Source organism: Chenopodium quinoa, unplaced genomic scaffold (assembly GCF_001683475.1).
Source record: "Chenopodium quinoa cultivar QQ74 unplaced genomic scaffold, ASM168347v1, whole genome shotgun sequence".
Lineage (NCBI taxonomy): Eukaryota > Viridiplantae > Streptophyta > Magnoliopsida > Caryophyllales > Amaranthaceae > Chenopodium > Chenopodium quinoa.
In genome coordinates, this window is record NW_018745448.1 from 6,363,347 (window position 1) to 6,386,150 (window position 22,804).

The 22,804-nt window shown below is 35.2% G+C and overlaps 1 protein-coding gene across 1 annotated transcript; it reads right to left on the reverse strand.

Moving 5' to 3' along the window:
• Positions 1 to 11,637: 11,637 nt before the first annotated feature.
• Positions 11,638 to 14,072, reverse strand: LOC110713738. Its single transcript, XM_021892186.1, has 4 exons — positions 13,857 to 14,072; positions 12,879 to 13,727; positions 12,520 to 12,762; positions 11,638 to 12,447 (listed from the first exon to the last, which is right to left on the reverse strand). Exons 1-4 carry the CDS (start codon positions 14,070 to 14,072, stop codon positions 11,638 to 11,640), a joined length of 2,118 nt encoding a protein of 705 aa, XP_021747878.1.
• Between the last annotated feature and the right edge of the window lie 8,732 nt (positions 14,073 to 22,804).

Below are 22,804 nucleotides of genomic sequence, written 5' to 3' on the forward strand. Positions count from 1 at the left end.
TGCTGTTGTTGCTTGATTTTGTTCCAAACTTTGAATTTGGTCGTTTCAAAATCCGCTCAAATCTTTTGTAAATTAAAGATCTTCATCTCCAATTTACTACTCCATGTAATTTTGCTCAAACTCTTCTCATCTTGGAAGAGTCTCATGCGGCGTATTCGCAGTGTTTCGAAAAAATCCGGGAATGTTCTTGTTCAATGGGATGTACCTATATTTATATTTTTTACTATAGGACTTTGCTTATCTTTCTTTAGGGTTGACCTAAGACTTAGTGTTGCTTGACTTATCGAATTCACATGACTCAAGGTAAGTTGACACGTGCGACTCATGACTCGTGTGTGCATTGTGTTGACACGACATGGCTCAATGTGTACATGACTTGTGTGTGCATTGTAATGTGATCGTGTGACTCGAAAATGCAAAAACGCAAAAACTTTCATCATCTTTTGTGGAGGGTACCGACTTTCTCCCAAAAAATAAAGACCCGAAAAAAGAAAGAAGCGAAGTTTTTGAAGGTGCATGTTGAATGAGATTAATCCGTTAACGTTGTCTCTCACGGTAAAAGGATTGTAACATATTAGACTATCCTAGTTGACTTGATAATGAAAGTATTTAGGCAACTTAGGCGCGGATGCTAAGTACTTCATACTTTGTGATGCAATGATGAGTGATGTTGATATGACAAGGCATACTTCAACGTTGTGTTAAGATTTCATGACAAAGGGTTCCTAAGGGAAGTATATTTGGTCATGTATCCTTGATGTGTGTGATGGTGATACTAAAGTTAGGCTGCAAAGACTAAGTGTATGGAAAAATATTATTTTTAGAAGAGTCGAATAATGGCGACTCTTAGGCTAGCTTAGGTAGGCTAATAATGTAAGGATCAAGCCCCCCAAGTCTAGCTCTAAATGAATAGGGATGCGCATTGGAGATCCTTTGATATGATCATGATGTGTGAATGTAAATATGAATGCATTTTTATTACGGCTGCACCTCGATGTGAGGTTACCTACGTATCCGTTAGGAATCAGGCCGAACGTAGCTCTAGCCGAACCTCGCACAAGTGTGTATACCTCAAAAAGGTCTTTTGAAGGGTTATAACGTGGTTAGGCTAAAGGTTTGAAGAAGAAGGGGATAAAGGCTCAAGACCCTCGATAAGCCCCCAAGGTGTGCAACCTTGCTTTTGAATATTTGAATTTTCATGCTTGAGGTTTCTTACTTTTGAATTCTCTTTTACATTTTTGCTCTCTCTTTTTTTGCTTTTGCATTTTTTTTATAAGTGTGGGCAATCCCGATCATGCGGTCTATCACTCACTTGGCATTCATGTTTTTCAGGCACAGTAACGAACACTTGATAAGAGACGCAATCTAAGACGTGTTCATATCAAAGACATGTTCATGTCAAAGACATTGGAACACTCGCCCTTTCGTAAACTTTTATTATTTTTTCTATTTTATTTATTTTGATCTTTTGAAATCACTCAAGCTTTTGAAATTGCATAAGTTGCACGCCATCTCATCCCAAAATAAGGTAGATATGGGTTGGAAAATGAAGGGTCTATCGTTAGACGAGGCTCAAAGTGGTTTACCAAAAAAGTATTGCATATTTGAAGGGTGAAAGGTGATATGATATGGCTACAAGGGGTGCCTCAAATCATTGGTATACCTTGTGCTTAGTTCGACAATGATTTTTTTTTATAAAAAAAAATTCAATATAATGAAATGATCATATGCAAGAAAATAAATGCTCATTTTTATTAAAGGAGAAGAAATAATGATTCTACAAAATAAATCTAAGGAAAATAAAAAGATGCCTATGCTAGACTTATTGGAGAAAGGGTAAATAAAAGAAATAGAAAAGAGGAGGTCACGAAATCTCGTCGTAGAAGCTCACCTCTTGTCTTGGGTCGTTTGCTTTATCATCACTCGCTCTTCTTACTAGCTGGAGGCATGGGAAGCTTATTATTTTCGATCAAATGTTGGATAGCCTCCTTTAGCTTCCAACAGCTCTCAGTAGTATGACCCCTTCCTTGGTGATATCTGCAATGTGCATCTAGATTCCAACTAGGCAATCTCTTTTCAGGTGCAGGATCTTGAATAGGTCCAATGGGAGTAATGAGTCCCTTGGCATGGATTCGATCGAAGGCAGTATCGTAGCTCATCCCAATGGGGGTGAAGTCTTTCCTTAGTTGCTTCTTAGATCCTTGGTTATCCATGGCTAAAACTTCAATAAGATTAAAGGTACTAACATTGTTACTAGAGTAGGCGTTTTCAGAAGAAGAAAGATTGTCGTTCTTCTTTCCTTTCCAGCCACTGTGGTTACCATTGTTAGTAGCTTTTTGTTTTGCGAGGTCATCTTCGACCTCGATGCCTATGTCATAGACGGCCTTGAAAGTATTCAAGTTGTGTTAGTATTTTAAGTGCTTTGAATACTTTTCTTGTAAATTTTTTATGAACATCCTCACAGATTCTTTTTCGGAGGGCACCTCAATCATCTTAGCGAAAGTTTCCCTCCACTTAATGAAGAAAGAAGTAAAGCCTTCATTCTCTCTTTGTCTTAACATCTCAAGTTGTCTATAATCAGTTTCGACTTGAATATTGCACTTATATCTATCAATGAAAGCGCTTACTATCGATTCCAAAGTAGAGGTTTTCTCTTTGTCAAGGGAGAAGAACCATTGTTGGCAAATGGTTTCAAGAGATAAGGAAAACAAGGAATGAAAGACTTTCTTATCAATCCCCTTAATATTCATTATAGTTTCAAAGGCTCTCAAGTGAAGATAAGGAATATATGTTGCCTTGAATTTAGGGATGTCGGTGGCATTGAACTTCTGCGGAAGAAGATCCTTGTCCACCAAGACCCCTTGTGAACTAATGCCTTGAAACTTGTAATCACTAGATGACTTGCTCAAGCTTTCTTGCATAAGGTCCATTTGTTGTTGCTTCACAGGGTCATTGATTTTGAGGTTTAAAGCCTTAAATGTCTCAGTCACGTCAGCCAACTGCTTCTTGAGTTCATTGACTTATTCTTGACTTGCCATTATCTTCTTAGATTTTCTTTTTCGGCCGACTGGTTTATCAAAAAGTTGAACTTGAATAAAGGGGTTGTCTTTGATTAATCACCCTTCTCTTCTTGACCAAGTACTATGGAAAGGGAAATTAGGGATATTAATTATTAATTATTTGACTTAAACTCTATTCAACATGCATGGATGGAAGAAGGTTGGAAGAATGAAGGTTGTGATATGAAGAAAGATGATGTAGATGGAGGGATAATAAAAAAATTAGGAATAGAATGTATCCCCAACTCAAATGACAAAAAAAAACCGACTCATGCATGAACCTAAAACATGGTCATGGTGACATATACTCAAAGTGTGTTCTAAGACTAGTGAGTGTAGGTGACATGTTAAGACTCGTGTCATGACCATGTGACTAGACTCGAACAAAGACTAAGTTAAGACCTCACGCATATGTATTAAACTAGACCGGATGTGGTATTTTATTCATAACTTTCGAACTGTGACTATGATTGGGATGAAATCAACGCCAAATTAAAGATAAAACTCGGGGCTACAGATCCATAGGCTGTACAAATCGTAGTTCTTTCTATAAATTCGGCTATGATAAAAACAAATTGACGCTTGTGCAGTATACGGGAATAAAAAATCCGGGTTGACTTGAAGGAACTATGACTCGATTTTAAGTTTATTTTCTAGTTCAAATTAATTAATCAATTAATTAAACAAAGTCCCTTATTCATTAGTTAGTTTATTAAGACTTATTTACAAACATAAGTCAAACCAAACGATTAGTTTAGTCACATAATAAGTATGCACATGGTAAGATATGCACAAGTAGTCAAGTAGTCACAACATGATGCAATGAGTTCGCTACCTAACCATGGCTCTAGTTCTCTAAAGTTCGGGATATGGGTTAGTCAAAGAGGGTCCATGGTTAATTGTCCAGACGCACCACGCGGAAGCCTTACCTTTTCATGGGTTGGCGCGAGTGGATGGGACACCGCGAGTTAAAAACTCGCTTCCATGGTTTGGTGAATTCAACATTCTCGGATGTACCCTTTGTTGCACAGAGCGTTCAATCAGGTAGATGGAGCATGAATTCCTAGAGGGTTATGTCCATATGTAGAACACATATAGGTTTCAGAAAAGTGAGAAAAACTCAATCAGGAAGTAGGATCGAGCAAACAATGCTAAAAACTGGTCAAAATTAGAACGCATATTTCTGGCGCGGTATTGGAAGAACTTGGCGCCAGCGAACAGAGGCCGTCGCCTGGCGACAGGAGTGTCGCCTGGTGCCAAAGTCAAATCCTCGGCGACAGACTCTGTTTTCTTACGCTAGTTCCTACATGCCTCAGCAGCTTTCCGTGCTTGATAAAATTTTTCAATCCTAGTTATGAAAAATATTCCTCAAATTTCCTACGTGTAAAAATCCTATGTTTTAACTCATTACGGATGGTCTTTCCGGTGAGATCTTTTTTATGCATATGACAATAATGTTATCAAAATTACGCACATAAAATACTTAGAACTTTTCGAGTCTCATCCACTCATTCTAAATCATTGCCAAAATAAATTTTACGAATTAAAATAGAAATCCTCCCCAGCGGAGTCGCAAAAAAACTGTAGGGAATATTTCAAGCATTACCCCAAACTTGAACCCAACTGTGATCATACACTAAAGTATGATGGCGTCCAAAGGGAAAGAAGATAGAGCAAAAGAGTCGACAACAAGTTTTAGGAACTTGTAAACCATTCACGAGGTGAAGGTTACACCCCTTAACAATCCAGGGGATCGTCAACTCCAATAGGTCTGGAGCCATGACTGGTAGTTCGGGGATGAAGGTATAAATCCAACCTAAAAGAGATTGAACTTGCCCTAACAATAGGCCTCTACTTTATTCTAATCGTATTCATGTGCGCTTTCTGATTAACATGCAATAAATAGGTTTACCCTAAACCTGTTTATCTATGTTGGTTGAATATTAATGCACAAACAAATCTATTATTGACGATCACTTGAATTATAATCATATTAGCCCTAAACAAGATTATTAATTATCTTATTGAGCGTGATTACAAGTACGAATTCCCTTTAAACATGCGTAAAAGGTGTGATCAAGCAATAAAAAATAAATATAATCAAGCAACATAATAATCACAATTATAAAAATAACTATAATCATAATCATAATCATGTTAAAGTATAACAATAGCAAGATCCTAGGTATGATACTAACAAGATTAATAACAAACCCTAGCATGTCACTTAACATTAAAAATCAAATATTTACGCCTAACATGATACTATCATGAATATTAGGAAGAGAATAGGAAGCATCGCAGAAATCACAATTGTCATATTTGATATTAGAAATTATAGTTATTACCCTAAACATGATACTAGAAAGCAATAAAACATCATACATGACACTAGGAATCACAATAACAATCTAAACATTATTTCTAAATCATAATATCAATTAAAGCACTTACTTGGATGCCTCGTATCTCTTTCTAATAAAAAAATACACACGTTAGTAACTTCAAGGAAAATAATAAATAAAACAATTAAATTAAATAATTGAGATAGAGATTTGGGACCAAACCCTCAGAAATTAAAACCTTTCGTGTCTAGGGCAAAGGCAACTTCAAACTTGGCTAGGTGTTTCTAGATCTTGCGACTGCGGAATTTTGTATGCAAAATGCTAGTTTAGAAAAGAGAGAGAGAGGAATCAAGAAATTCTTGATGAGAGTTGGTGATAGAGAGAATTGATGATTTTTTATGATTGAAAACGGAGGTCTAAGGAGGATATTTATAGAGATAATCAGCCGGATATGATAAAAAATGAATCAGAGTTTCGAAAAGAATAAAACACGACTGCAGCGCCAAACACGCGCGTGTCGCCAAACGCTAGGTCTGGTGCTAGACGCCAGGTCTGTCGCCAGACGCTGGAAATAAATTTCCACGCGTCTTCTTATTTTGATAAAAGTTAACAGTACGAGAGGGGAAAATCTTATTTTCCTTAAAAACACTTCTTTTATTCTGATTAAAACTCTTAAAAGTCAACTAAAGTCAATTTATCAATGCTAATTAAATTAGGATTCAAAAGAACCTTCTAGAAGAATCTAGAAGACTATAATCAATTCTAATCGCATTAGGAATGATAAATCAATATTAGGCCCTCCTCTAGATCATTGGGCCGCATATAAAGATCAAACCGGTCTCATTTTAGTAATTTGGCCATAACTTCCTCATTATTCATCGAAATTGGGCTTATAATATATCGTTGGAAAGCTTTTTTCAAGAACGACCTAACTACACCAGTATTGGACCCTTGTCATTGACCAAACTAAACTGGATTGGCTGTTTTTCTTAAAATAGGTTTTCAAAAACAGAGAGAAAGACAAGAAATAAAAACTAACCGCAACACTAAACTTTCCACACTTTGACTTCATTCGATTATGATTCGACGTGTCTACACTAGGCAATTTAGTAAGGGATATAAATAGATTTTTTGCTCAATTTAGAGGGGGGATTTCGTATTTTAGTAGTTTTAGGTTAGTTTTAGGTTTTTAGAGAGAGAAAATTTCAAATTTTGGAGAGAGAAAGTGAGAAACACAATGGTTTTCATGGATTTTGGATAATCATAAGAGGAATTTGATGATTTGAAGATCTCCATCTTATATCAATGAGCATTCTTACTCTCTATTCTCTTTATGCTTTCTTTAATTGCTTTGTTAATCATGTTTGAGTAGAATTACTTCTACTAGGTGTTGAGTGAATCTTTGTAATGGTTACTTGAGTAATTTGAGATAAATTTGATGATAATTGTGTGATTAAATTGATTAAATTAATGATGGCATGTTGTTTGTTTTAGATTGGTTTGATCTCCCATGATAGCAAACTTGGTTGCATATTAGTTCTTATTTGACAAGGGATTGTGAATTAGAATTTATATATTTGATTGAATTTTGGGTAAATTTCATCTATGCACTTAGTCAATGAGGGATCTAGGCTAGGAATTTGAGAGATTGCTCTTGAGTGTAATTAATTCCCATTTTAATTCTTTCTTTGCATGATTTATTATCAATTGGATTCTCATTAACTTGTTAATTATTCAAAGTGGATCTTTGCCCCTATTAGACTTTATAATGTCTTGGTCTTTATATGTGTGTAAGTGTAGTTGTAGTGTCCAATATCCATAAACCGAATTCGGCGTAGCTTAAGCATTAGATCGAGAACAATCTAACATTACCGTTCCTTGTGGTTCGACTCCGAACTTACCACTAGACTTTTTTAGGGGTTAGTTTAGGATTATAATAAATTTTTATTAGTCGTGAAGAGGTTAGTCAACGACCTAATTTCCCCGCGCTCAATTACATTTTTACATCACTCTTTGTTGATTTTTAACTTTTAATAGTACTTCTTTCAATTTTTATGTGAGTTTAATTGATATTTGCATGTTGCAATTACCCAATTTTACTCGCTTTAAAACCCTAGGTTTTAGATCTTGCTGAATTACTATTTCTTCAATTAAAATTCTTATTGGATTCGACAAGTTAAGTTTTTATTACAATATGAAAAAATTAATATTGGAAATTTTTGTTTATTAGAGTACAGAAAAAAAAAATCAAATTACTATTACTAGAGCAGAGTAGAATGGTTAATGGCATAGAGAATGTATCGTGGTGCTAAAAGAAACTCCTTGAAAGAAGAGCTTGCATCGAACTCAATGGTGAGATACTGATTGCTTTAATGTGTTTCTGGTTTTGAATGATTTTGATGATAATGTTATGAAGTTGTTGGCAGGGCAATGCAGTTGGATGCTAATTAAGTACAGCTGATATTGACGGAGTATACTGGTCCTCAGTACAAAATAATGAGATAGATTATATTGGTCATCAGTATGAAATAGAGATACGAGCTACGGTAAATTTTACTCAAAACATGGGAATTATTAATCCATTATAGCTAGAAAAGTAATGAGCTTTTGTTTTGCTTACTGTTGTTTTTCAAATATTTGTATTTTATCAAGTTCTTAATTATCCTTACAATTGAGTGATATGATGGTATTGTATTTGCATCATGTTGCTGTCAACTTTTGGTACTATTGATTGGTAATATTTGTATTTTATCAAGTTCTTAATCCTTGCACTTGATAGTTTGTTAATGCATTTCTTGTTCCAATGTATTTTTACCATTATAAAATGCATCAACTACATATACTACATTCATTTATTCTATGGAAATTTTCATAAGTAGAAAAGGAAGAGAATGGAGGATATAAACCTCTTTATATCTGTCTAATATGTAACTGTTTTTCACATAAGTTATATTTTCTTTCTTCATTCCTTATTCTTAAATTTTCAAAGGCAAGACAGAGTCTACACTTTTGTTTATCAATTTCTCTAAATACTACATCATGCCATCTTGCTGATGTGATCCTCAGAACTTATCAGGTTCTTAAAATTCTGCTCATTTTTCTCTCTTATTCCCTTTTTCTATTTTTTGTCTTTTTAGTTTTAGCATAGGGGTGTGTTCTTGATTGTTTGGTTTGTGCCTTGGTTGAGAAAATAGCCTCACTCTCAGCATCGATCTGATATTGGTGTTTATTAGATTTGCTTATAAGTTGCTTTAATACTTTGGCAGCTGGTCTCGCCCTTAAGGTGGATGAGAAAATTCTTAAGAATCCATATATAAGGAAGGAGCTCGGTACTCATTTCCTTATTATATGTTTCTATCTGTCTCTCTCTCCCTTATATTTTCATTGAATTTTATTTGTGCTTTCCTAAAGTACATAAGCTGTCCAAACTCTAATAGTTATGAAGGTTTGCATCATATTATTTCCTTTTCTAGTAATTCCTTTAGTCTTTTACATCTTTAGCATCTAAAAAAGTAGAATGAAGAATTTGAAAATCATACTAGTTGTTTTAAGACATGATTTGGGAAAGCACAAGTTGAGCAAGATTTCTTCATGAATATGTATTCAGATATCTAATTTACTTGTGATTTATAGTCATGCCTCCAATATGGTGCAGGGATAGGCCTTGGTTTGGTAATCCTAAAATGATTTCAGGATCTTGTGATTGTAATATCTGTAAATCATTTTTTTTGCAGTGCTTATAATTCAAACTAAGAGAGATACCCAAGCCTTCTACATTGCGTAGCTAGGCTGTGGGCTTTGTTAGCTTGGATTCTGCCTACTTTAATACAAATTACTAGATCTACTTTTTCTGCTACTATTTTAATGTCTTCAGCAATGTTCTTTAGCTTTTCCTTGGATGCTGCTGTGTTGATTAGAGGTTGGACCATGTCTTGTGAGTTTGATTTGATAATAATATTGGAGAAATTCATGGAGACTTCTTTGAGTGCTCTGAACCACTTAAATGATTGTTCTCTCTAAGAATTTTTTATTTATTTAATTATTTTAGTCCATGTTTCTCTTGATTTATTCTATTTCTTATGCCTTGAGTTGGAAAACTTGAAAATAGACTCTGAACTGGTTGTATTTTTGTAGATTTGTGTTTGTTTAATTTGGACCTTTTCGATACCTTGTTTGTGATAGATACTTACTAAATCTTTTGAACAAAAAAGTATAAATTTAAATAAATTTAGTTTCTATTACCATAATGGTTATCTGAATACTTCTAGTTTGGCACCTAGGTTAAGTTAGCCAGGAGTTAAACGTCAAATCAATTTTAAAGTGGTGCTTAGCCTTACCTTTACAATTGCAATGAGACTATTCCTACTTTTCACATTCTATTAATGATTCATACTTTGCAATTATTCATTCCGAAATCTGCTTGGAATGCATATCCATGCCTCTTCTTTTTAGATTACTGTTACACCATCATTGATCGCTGGTGTTGCATCCTGCATATACTCCTGATTTTCCAAGCATAATCAGTCTTGTTATTTCCTTGTTTACAGGTCCATAATTCTCAATATATACCAACAAAATAAATTATGTTTGTCCTATAAGACTCGTAACATTAAGTATGCCTCTTATGTTTTTGCAGGAAGTGAGTCCTAGTAAATTGTATGAAGGGTATGGACTATGGAGTTAGTTTCTTGTTCAATGTCGATTACCCATGCATGCAGAAGATGTTCGTCGTGCACACATTTTTCTAGCAGAGAACAAATCAACTGTAGGGCATTGCATCTGCTCTGCTAGACAAATCAACTAGTGTTGTTGATCTCCTCGAAGTTTCTCAAAAACAATTTTTTTTTGGGCATTATCTTTTATATGCTTGCTGGACGCTGCTATTGCTTACTACTAGTCCTTGACGCTGTTGTATTTTACATATACTCCTAACCTTGAACCATTGTAAATTCTTGAAGGCTTGAAGCATTATAATTTTTTTTTTTGATGAACTAGAATTGTAAAATTACCGGCATTTATAAATGAAAAAATTTATGATTATATGAGTGAATGTTTGTATATAATTAAGGTATAAACTAAAAATAATAAAAAAAAAAACTATTAGGCTTTATAAGCAGTTGTTATAGTAAAATTCACGACGCTTTTTTGTGTAGAAACTTGTGTGTAAATCAAATATTTCAACAGGAAAAACTAGATGCAAGAGAGCGTCAAGAGATATAGCGGCACAAAAAAGCATCGCCAACCATTCAAGATATCAACGCTTCGTATAAAAATGTGGAATGAAAAAAGTGACAGGAATCTCGACGCTTTTTGGAGTCAAAGAGAATTCTCGACTCACGTTTTTTCTACGCTTTTATAAAGCGTCGAGAAAAAAAATTAGACGCTTTTAGGCGTCCAAAATCAGCCTTAAAAGTGTCGAAAAAACAAGGAAATTCTAGTAGTCTTCGCTAAATATCATCCCGAGGCTATTGAACCCACCAAATATGGCATTTTCTAAACATGTTGAAAGTGGGTTCAACATCCCAAAATAATGATAGCACCACAATGAACCTACCAAGTTCAAACTTTCTTCAAATTTTAGCACAATTTCCCCTATCTTACCTTACAAAAATTTCTTACCCTTTTACCTTAATATCCGATAAAATCGAACATAATTACAACTAAAGCCGCGAAACACCTTCCCATTGGTCATGCTCATTTGGATTAATCCAATTCCATGAATTCACCCTATAAATCCAAAAGAAAAACAAGTGAAATAAAAGAAAGAAAATTAAGAAAAAGAAATCAAAAGAAAAGGTTAGAAATCTCCGGGTTGCCTCCCGGGAAGCGCTTGCTTATGGTCAAAGAACACCACCTTCTTCAAAGTGGTGGAAGGCACAAATTCCTCTTCAATAATTAGCAACTTCTCATTGGTTCTTGACAAAACTTCGTTTGATTGGACTTCTAAATTAAAGCAAGCCTCTCTTGCTTCAACTTCATTCTCATTCTCTTCTTCCTAGAAGCTCTCGCTTTCTTCTTAACCTTGTTCCTTTTTGTAGACAGTTTCACACCATCCACATCCATGGAATCATCCTCCTCCTCTTGAGGGCAAAGCTCAAACCAATGCAGAATGTCAATTACCTCTTCGTCCATAGCCTTTGAAAGCTCCTTTTTCTCTTCACTAACTTTCATGCAATCAAATCTCACAAGCACATCATCAAAGATCTCATGAACATCGTTAGTCAAAGAATTAATCACAAAACATTATCAATAGAGCGAGGGGAATTAACACACATGATTCCTTTCACAATGGACAAAGACTCATGCATCGGTTTTAACTCAAAACTTTCCTCATTATTACCAACTCCCAAAGTAATACGACCTCCCTTAACATCTATCAAAGCTCCCGAAGTAGCTAAAAAGGGTCTCCCTAAAATGATAGGAATATGGTCATCTTCCGCAATCTCTAGCACAATGAAATCAACGGGGATAGTGAAATCTCCTATCTTGAGGGGGACATCCTCAACTCTACCTTTTGGAAACTTAATAGAACTATCAGACAATTGAAGGGTCATGTTGGATGGAAGGAGCTCACCTATCTTAAGTCTCTTGAAGACAGAATAAAGCATGATGCTAACACTAGCACCAAGATCACAAAGGGCATTTTGGAATAATTTACCATTAATATTGCAAGGGATGGAGAAATTCCCCGGTTCTTTCATCTTAGGGAGCAAGTCATCATGGATAAAGGCACTACAACACTCCCCCAAACCCACCTGCTCAACAACATTGCAATCTCTCTTGCCGCTCAAAATTTCCTTAAGAAACTTATAATAGTTAAGCATTTGTTCCAAGACTTCGGTGAAAGGAATAGAAAGATGAATTTCCTTAAGCATCTCGATGAATTTTCCAAATTGTTCATCCAATTTGTGCCTATTGAACTTTTGGGGGTAAGGAAATTTGGGTTTGTAGACTTCTTTTTCTTTCTCTTTCACTTTCTCAACATGTTCCTTAGCAACTTCCTCATCCAAAGGGCTCTCATCTCCCTCATTCTCAATTGGACTCTATTTCGCATCATTCTTCTTAGACACCTCACTCTCAAGGACCATACCACTCCTAGTGGTGATAGAACAAACCGGTTCCTTAAGATCAATTCCTTGTGAAGGTAAAGAAGAAAGGGTAGCATTCTCTTTCGAGGTGTTGGCTAGTTGAAAGATTTGGGTCTCAAGCATCTTTCCATGAGTTAACATGTCATGAAACATTTTGTTACTAGACGATATGTAATCATTCAATTTGTTGGCTTTATCTACCATGACATTCTCTAACCTACTCATAGAATGAGAGAGTTGATCATAGGAATTATCACCTTGCCCTTGGATCTGTGGAGTAAATTCGGGTGGGGGACCTCTTTGAGCATTGTTTTGAAAATTTCCCCTACTTTGATTACTCCAATTACCCCTACCATGATTTTGGCCAAAATATCAATTATGGTTACCATAACCTTGTTATGATCCCCGTATACTTGGGCGTGACTTTGATCATTATAACCATAGTTGTGATGGTTACCACAAAACCCTTGTGTTACTTGGTTCCTATAACCACTATTTTGGTTATAACTATCATAGCTCTCATGGTTGTGATAATTCCTATTCTCAACATTCTTTTGAACATTGAATCTAGGTCCAAAATCATTATTATCAACATAATTCACATGCTCATTCTCATTTCCATCATATTCGTCACATCCATAAATAGGAACATTAGGGAAATTAGAAGCATCATGATCATTCTTTCCACATAAATCACAAACTAAACATTTTATAATCATGCAACAAGAAGCAAAAAGAGGGTTAGAGTAAGAAGATGTATCGCTCCCTAAAAATTGGGAGGGGAGAATTTGTGCTTGTGAAGAAGCATTCTCAAGCTTAGCCTTGATGGAAACCACCTCCTTCCCTAAGTTCGAAAGTAGTGTGGAAAAATTGTTGATAGCGTTGAGTTGATCAATCGAGCCATTTTCTCTTGTCGTCTCTATCTCAATTTCTTGCCAATCCATGTAGTTCCTCACTACATCATCTATCACATTCACAACCTCTTCCACCGTCTTGTTCATGATTGGGCCTCCGGCTCCGGCATCAAGACTAGACCTCCCTTGAGGACTCAAACCACCATAAAAGATTTGAATAATTTGGTAAGTTGAAATTACATGGCGAGGACACTCTCTTTGATAATCCTTGTACCTCTCCCATGCTTCATAGAGGCTTTCACTAGTCCTTTGCTTGAAACTTTGAATCAAAGCTCTAGTCTCCGCCGTTTTCTTTTGAGGGAAGAAACGGGAAAGAAATTCCTTGGTGAATTAATCCCAAGTTCTCAAGGAATAAGGCTTCACTTCCTTATCAAGCCATTCTTGAGCTCTTCCAATTAGAGAAAAGGGAAATAGTTTAAGCCTTATGAATTCTTGAGCAACCCCGTTTACCTTAATTGTGTTGCAATATTTCTCGAACTCCTTTAGATGATTGAGGGGGCTTTCATTTGTTCCTCCACTATATTTTCTTCTTTCAATCAAATTTATCATTGCCGTCTTGATTTCAAAATCGCTATCCGGGATTAATAATGGAGCGATCCCGCTCTCATACTTGTATGCACCCGGAGTGCCCAACTCCTTCAATGTAAGCCTTGGGGCTTCTCCCATGTTAACTTGCACACATAAACTCAAAAGAAATTATTAGTAGCATGACTACAAATGTAGCCTAAAGGAGAAACATATTTTTGTATTTTTGAATTTAGATGAAATAGACTCAACAACAATAGCAAACAACTATGCTATTCCCCGACAACGACGCCATTTTGACGAAGGGGTGAACAAGGTCATTGAAACTAATCCTCCCTCGGTCAAACAAAATTTGTAATCACTCAACACACCCTTATAACTAGCATATAAGTCGAGGGTCGAACCATTAGGAATGGGAGGTGGTCACTATCGCTAGAGTTAAGCTATTTCGAAGAAGTGAATTAAGGTGAGTGTACTCTAAAACAACTAAGAAAACGAGATCAAAATCGAATATATCAAACACTAGGGTTTAGGATCCACATATATGTGCAATGGATACAACTAATTGGGATTGGAATTGACTAAGTCGAGTGTTGCGAGGGAAAATCAATTAAGCAATTAAGAGAGTATGATAGGCTATTCTCCTAGAGATCAAACTAACGTCAACTACGAGAGACTCTAGCTAGGAACTTCACAAACCAACTCCATCGAAAAATGCAAGCCACAAATCAATTGTCCGTATCAATGTGAACTTACAATGTAATCTAGTGCAACGATCAAAGCTAGCTACTCTTCAATCAATCACACACATGCACATAATCAATCAACCAATTTAATCACTACATCAACTCCATCAATTTCCCCCAATTAGCATCAATCCATTACTCATATATGATTCACCAATCCCCTAACAAGAAAACTACTCACAATCCATGGAAATCAAGATCAAAAGTAAGCTAAACAACAAATTCATCATCATCATATTAATCAAACTAATTCAATCACAAACCAATCAAACTTAAACAATCAACAAAACAATTGAAATCAAAAGCTAAAGATTGCATTTAAGTAAAAGAAATACTTACAAACACTACGTGAAAAAATGAATTTGGCACCGGTTCAAACCCGGCCTAAGGCACCGGTTTGAACCGGTTCCAATGTGGGGGTGCCAAAAAGGGGTTTAAAAAGGCACCGGTTCAAACCGGTGCCAAAAAAGCCCACAATTTTTTTTTTTTTTTTTGTCATTTTTCACTTAAAAATCAAATTGACTAAAATAAACAAGAACAAAAACATATTAATCGAATATCATTGAATATAACCAAAAATTTACAGTATATAATCAAGAAAAAAATTACAATATACGAATTATAAAATTAAACAATTACCACATATAAATAAATAAAAAAGAACTACAATATAAATCAAAAAAAAATATTACAACATCACAATAAAAAAAAAACCCCAAACATCTAAATCAATATTCTTGATTCTTGATTCTTAATTCTTGATTCTTCGATTATGTGCAATATTTTGGGCTTGCAAAGCAAATAGTATACCTACGCCAATTAGTTCATCCAAAAAAATCAATTAAAATGTATTAGCTGCGAAAATTAGTTAAAAACCCAGAAAATTAAAAAAAAATCGAAAAAATTAAAATCGAGAAAAAATTAAAACCCAGAAAATTATAAAAAAAATCAAAAATAAAATTAAAATCGAAAATTAGTTTAAAACCCAGAAAATTAAAAAAAAAATCAAAAAAATTAAAATCGAAAAAAATAAAAACCCATGGTAACGAAAAAATTAAAATCGAAAATTAGTTGAAAATCCAGAAAATCCAGAAAATGAAGAAAAAATTAAATTAAAACCCAGAAAATCGAAAAAAATTAAAATCGAAAAAATTTAAAACCCACAAAAATTAAAAAAAATCAAAAAAATTAAAATCGAAAAAAATAAAAACCCATGGTTACGAAAAAATTAAAATCGAGAATTAGTTGAAAATCCAAAAAATCCAGAAAATGAAGAAAAAATTAAATTAAAACCTAGAAAATCGAAAAAATTTAAAACCCAGAAAATTAAAAAAAAATAAAAAAATTAAAATCGAAAATTTGTTAAGAACCCGGAAAATTAAAAAAAACGAAAAAATACCCAGAAATCGAAAAACAAATAATAATCGAAAAATGAATCAAAATCGAAAAACAATAATAATACCCAGAAATCGAAAAACAAATAGCCAGAAATGAAATAGAAAAACAAATACCCAAAAATGAAATCGAAAAACAAATACCCAGAATTCGAAGAAAAATAAATCAAAATCGAAAAAAAAAAACCTATTAAATTCGAATAAAAAAGAAACCAGAAATCAAAAATAATAATCAAAATAAAATAAAAATCTATCAAAGTTGAAATCGAATAAAAAAAACCCCCCAGAAATCGTAAAAAAAATGAAATCGAAAAAAAATACCAAGAAATCGATTGAAAGAAAGCAGGACGGTGTTGCACGTTGGAATTCTTCGAATGCAAGAAGGGAGGAGGACACCAGGGAGAAGGAGATGAGGGAAGAGAAATAGAAGGAGGAGAAGGAGATCGAGAAAGAGGAAGAGAGGAGGAGAGAGAAAGAGAAACGGCTGAGAGGAGGGGAGATGAGTGAATATGTTAGGGTTGGGGGGGTTTCAATGGGCCGGTTTTTTAAAAAAAATATTTAATGGCTCCGGTTCAAAAAGGCACCGGTTCAAACCAGTGGCCTTTATGTTTTGGCACCGGTTTGAAGTGAACCGGTGCCTTTTACTCTAGTTTAGCTTCCCACCAATTTTGTAGGCCATTTTTGGCACCGGTTTGGACTGAACTGGTGCCAATTAGGGGGTGCAATTTTGATATTTTCTACTAGTGAAACTTGCTTCAAATCAATGGAGAAAATGCTTAGAATCATCAATCTTCAATCATCAATCAAGAATTTCACTCTCTACAAACTAGAGTTTTTCTCTCTTCAAAATGATCTAAAATTCCTACTCTAATTCTCTTCTCTCTCTAAAAATAGAAGGAAAGTCTATATATAGTAAAACTAACAAAGAGAAATTAGTCATATCGTACAAAATAGACCCGTACAAGCGCGACCATCTTCAAGGGAGAGAGCGGCCGCGCAAAACTGGGTACGGAACAGAGACTCTAAGAGGCACGGTCGTGCCTTGGTCGCGTGCGCCCGCGCCTGGGAAAAGGGTAGCCTCCTACACCTTCGACCTTGCTCTTCCTCGTGCACTCCACTTGATGATGTTGATGAGCAAGGAAGAAGGTAGTCTTCAAATAGCCTCCACAGTGGGTTCAACACCAAGAATGGTGTACCCACCACTTGCATGCACGAGCTAGAAGACTTGGACTTTACACTCCTTCAAACTTGAACTTCAAATGGTAGGCAAGAGGCATCTCAAACGATGTAAAACTTGGAAGGAGACTCGGGAATCCTCGGATTATGATCATAACCTGAAAAATGAATGAAAACAAGCAAATAAAAGAGAAAATAACAAAATAAACCAAGAAATGCATAAAAATAGAAAATCAACTAAGAAAATGCAAACTAAGGAATTAAAGAGTAAAACTAAGGAAAAACTAGAGAAAAGAGCTATAAAATAGCATAAATTTCACCTTAAGGAGGATCAAATGAGTGCCAAAAATGACACTCATCAGAATCTAACAAGATCTCAAATGACTATATTTTTGCATAGCAATAAATCATCAAAACTAGTCAAGTGTAACACATGAATACTGTAAAATTCAAACTATTGCAACTATAATAAAATAAAATTAAAATAAAATAAAATAAAATAAAAACTGAGAAAGTATATGTTATCATTTCTCTCTCTGACTTTAAACCCTGCTAAAACTATTTTATCATTTCTCTCTCTCCCATGGTCCCCACGTAATAAAGTATTCATCTACTTAGAATATTATATTACTCTCCTAAAACTCCGCACATCACATGCATATTAAAACAATGGATGGAGTATGACCCAAGGAGGTTTACCAACAATCAAATGGAGGTCGAGATGCAAAATCAGTGGCGCTAGAGGTGGTGTCGGTGACGGTGAATACACTAGAGGCGGCGGTGGAGTCGGTGGAACCATGACTTTTCAAATTTCACTAACTTGAACCTTAGATTTCCAGTTAACCACAAATTGAAGTGTATTGCAGCATAGAAAAACGAAAACGAAGGAAAACCCTATAATATCAAAGCCGATATGCGTGATATAAAAAACAAGATATGAAAAATCTTGTTAAATTTCCAACCCTTTGGTAATCAACCCTTTAAACTAGAGAGGGGTTAAGATGAAGGGGTTGCTTCAGAGGAGGAGCAATCATTGGCGGAGGCTGCCCATCACGGTTGTGGTTGATATCTACTAACATTTAAGAAATTTCTAACTATAAATTAATTAAAATGTTAACCAAGTTAAATTCAAAATACATTACAAACAATTACGTACACAAATTAGTTGACCATGGCAATCACACACATAAATATTACTCTGTATGTACATGTTTGGATCACTTTTATTGGCATATTTGATGATACATAAATTAAATTAGGTCTAGAAATTTTTTTTATTGTTTGTTAGTAGAAATATTAAATTATGAATGTAGATGTTGTAATCCATTGATATTACATAATTACATTTAATCATATAATAGTAAAAAAAAAATCATCAAAGAGAGTATATAATTAATATGAATAATGTATACGTAAAAGTAACAAAAAATACTAAAAAATTGAGGGACTATATGCGTATATAACAATTCATGATGACTCTTCTGCACAGAGTTTGATAGTCGTGTATAACCTTAGCTCTTCATCCCTTGTAATTCATACCCCCATCCTCTTCATCAACATAATTTTTCATAATATCAATACCTTGAGTCAGTGTAAATAAAATCTTAACATAAATGCAAATGTTTTTTTGTTTGACAAAAATTAGGTGATTAGCAATTACGCATCACATTTAATTTTGCGGCTTCATTTGATTTATATGTATATGATAACAACTTTACAAGGTAACCTAAAAGGTCATCTATATATGGGCTATATTGATACAGTATTATTCTACCATACATGAATTTGCCTATGAATCTATGATTAATCCAGGTCAATCTTTGATTCCTTTCCTCTAGACTATAAGATATTCTTATGTGATTATAATATAAACCATGTTGTAGATCTATGTTTATGTATAAGATGTTTAAACTTTATATTTTATGATACATCCCGGTGCACATGCGCATGGTGTACTTGGAAGAACATTATTTATGTATAAAGAACAACACAGAAAAAAAAAAAAAAAAAAAAAAAAAAAAAAAAAGAACATTATAATCATTTGCAATGAATACAAGCATAATACTCTTTGAGTTTGATCATTATATTCTTTGACTTTGATCATTATATTCTTTGGATATGAACTATATGTTCTTTATATTATAGGAAAAATCGCAAATAATAATACCATCTTTGGCCGGTTCTTTTTTAATAATACAACCTTTAAATTATTTTTTAATGTTATAGCCTTGGGGGGGGGGGGGGGTTGAATTTAAACAGGAGAAAACCGGTTAGTAACTTGTTTTTACAGGTTACATTGCCAAGTGTTGTTGTTTTACTGGTTTTGTAAATTTAATTGATTTTATAAAATTTATTTAATATTTTTAATTGTTAAAATATACTACCTTCGCTTCGGATTACTCGCAACACTTTTCTTAAATGGGTGCTTCACATTACTTGCAACAACTTCTTTTTTACCTTTTTTAGTAGTTTTTTTCCTACAAATTGACATATTTACCCTTACCTTTTTTTTTAAAATCCATCTTATTACTCTTAATCTAAATTTAGTAGAATTAACCTAACTTTAGTTTTTTATAACCATTCCCACCATATTTACCCAAATTTTTTAAGAAATTACAATTTCCCAACTACTTTCATTCAATTAATCAACATTCAATTGAAGATGAATGTGGTTGGATGAATTAAATTCTGGGTTTGAAACTTCCAGAACTCACACTCAACCCTAGTTCTTCATATACCCCCAATCTCTCTCTATCTCTCTCTCTCTCCCAACGCTCTGTCTCTCTCTACTTCTACTGAGTTTTCTCCTTTCTCTCTCCTCATTTCTTCGTATTCTTCTCTCTCTGTATCATCCTCTCACTAAAAATGGCTTTCCCTGATGATGAAAACCCAGATCTCATGGGGTACTAGTCCCTTTCTGCTGCTACTAAAAGGTCGAATCCTCGTCCTTCTTTTGCTACGACCTACATCCCTCGTCGGGGTACTGTGATGAAACCCCTACACGCCGCGCTCCATAATTACGCGTAGGAGGATCTTCGGTGCTAAATTGGCTGATTTCTCCAGCGACGAGGAGGAGAAACCACTGGCTGCTTGTGGATCTAAAAGGCCCACTCCACCTTCCGCCGTTGAAGATCTGGAACCAACACCTATCGCCGTTGTTCTTCCTGTTGAAAAACCTGCCGGAGATGATGTTTATGTCGTCGTTGTACCTGCTACTGGGGTTCCAGACACCGGAACTGAGATTAGGGAGTCTGAACCCGTTGAATTGACTGCTGAGGAGGTTCTCCGCCCACCTGAGTCCCACCCCATGATGACTGTGATAGATGCTGGGCCTAGTTCCGGTGCAAAGCGCATAAGGTCTGGGCTCCCGGCTGGTTTGGAGTCGGATGACGTTTACATGGCTTATCACCAGATCTACTCTCCCCAGTACTCCAATCCCCATAACTAAATGGGTAGCGTAATCTCTTAAACCCTAAATTCAATTTATTTGTAGATATTCATTTGTTTGAGTTTGATAAGTGGCTAAATTGCTGGGTGATAATTGGCTATGTATGTTGTTTAAGTCCTTTTTTGGGATGTGATTAGATTTTAGAGTTCATTTGTTATAATCCTATTTCATTTGATTAAGGTGATCACGGGACACTGCTCCTGTGTATGTTGTGTCTGTTGTGTTGGTTTGGTGTATTACCCTCTGTTTGAAGGTGTTGATGATGTGATGGTAATTCCTGTTGTTGTTGGCTGTGTTGATTCTCACCTTAGTTGGTTGTGTTGACTTTGTTGGTTGATACTTTACTTGGTTGTGTTGGCTATGTTGGTTCTTATATTTGTTGCCTTTGTTTGATGTGTTGGTTCTTACCTTAGTTGGCTGTGTTGGTTCATACCTTAATTGGATGGACTGATTTAGGGTGGATTGTTGTTTATATGGGCTACCTATGGACTGTTGATTTTCGTGGGTGTTGTTGTTGTTGCCTAATATGTTTATGTATGTGTATTGGCATATGAGTCCCCAAATAGGCCCCTTAGATGTATTGAGTCCCAAATTAAAACATGTAATGCATCACTGACACTTAGTTCCAAATGATGAAGGGACTCAACTGATAGCTCATTGTTCAGTGTGGAGGCTCTAGTAACTTCTTTTGAGGTTGTTGTTGAGGTGCCCACTGTCAAAATTGCTTTCAGTGAAAAAACACCCTATCTGATGGAATTTGTTAGCATTTTCATTCAATCAAAAACATGTGAATTGAAGCTTACAAAAGTTAGGACACTAATCCTTTGAGCCCTAATACATGACTGCCTAGAAATGAGGACTAAGTATTTACCAAAATACACATAACCAATACTTAAACTATAACCAAAAAAAAAAGTTTAGGCTTGCATGGTTATGTGTGGCAGTCTATGAGTCCCAAAAGCATATTCACTGTCCCTTGCTTACTTAGTCTGCATCTACCTCCATGTTGGCATCTTTCTGTTGGTTGCTTGTTGTTGGCACTTCAATTGTGTTCAGATACTGCACCACTGTGTTCAAAAGCTCTCTATCTACTTGTACCAAGTCTGGTAGTTGCCCTAGACTGTCCAAATGTCTCTTTTTCATGTGTGGTGGAACAAAGTTGTTGTTTCCCTTCCTTTCTAGTCTTTCAAGCATGACAGACTGTAGGGTAATCCATGTATACTTGTTCACTATTGGATCAAATTCCTCCCAAGCTTCTTTCACCCTTTCTAGTAATTCATCAAGATTTCTGGGGAAAGATTGGTACTGAATGGATTGTTTGACCCTAAATAGACCTTAATCCAAGACATTTAAATCTGGACTTTGTGCACGTTGGTAGACAAACTCAATGTTGAACCCATATGCTTAACGTGCTTCTTTGAATTCTGTATCCTTAGGGACTTGGTGTGGCCTAGCATTATCCCACTGTATTAGGATATCCTTTGGTAAATGGGGGGGGGGGCATTTCTCATGTATAGCTGGAATTACATGGTTGAGTAACATGTCCCTTATAGAATCCTTGTTCACAGACTGGATAGCCTTAGTTTCCAATGTTCCCTTGGCTCTGTTCTTGCTTGTCTTCTTTTCTATCTCATACTTGACAAAAGGAAACAACCCAAACTTCCCATCATGCAATAGATTCTTGTTTTCATCATAGAGTGGCTTCCCAACCATACACATGAACATAACCTTCAATTTAAACCTCTTAGACTGTTGAGCTCTATATGGGTTGTCTTCATTTGGTAGCAGATAAAATGTTCTTGTTTCTGGGTTCAAGTAGAACCACTTTTCATCAATGTGTATTGTGTGCTTCATATCTCTGAAAGTTGGGTCTCTAACAGATGAAACAGGGTGAACATAGCTTAAAACCCACTTAAGTCTTGCAATTTTGTGATTGTTTGTGAGTACTGGGTGATTAGTTGATGTGCGTGTTCTAAGTTTGCCTTTTTTCTTTAATCTGTGTATCACCAAGGAAGACACATGTAGGGAAGCAGCATAGCTCCTTTCAGTGGTCCTCTTATATAGAGGGACAGACACTAACCACTCATCAGAATGTTCTTTGGGTTTAGG

Bases quoted from the DNA above. Each gene is read 5' to 3' on its own strand.
- LOC110713738 (XM_021892186.1), bottom strand. From the start codon at position 14,072: ATGGGAGAAGCCCCAAGGCTTACATTGAAGGAGTTGGGCACTCCGGGT. The intron at 13,728-13,856 runs GTAAACGGGGTT...TAATTCACCAAG, and splicing joins AATATTGCAACACAATTAAG to GAATTTCTTTCCCGTTTCTT. The intron at 12,763-12,878 runs GTAACCATAATT...TTTACTCCACAG, and splicing joins GGGATCATAACAAGGTTATG to ATCCAAGGGCAAGGTGATAA.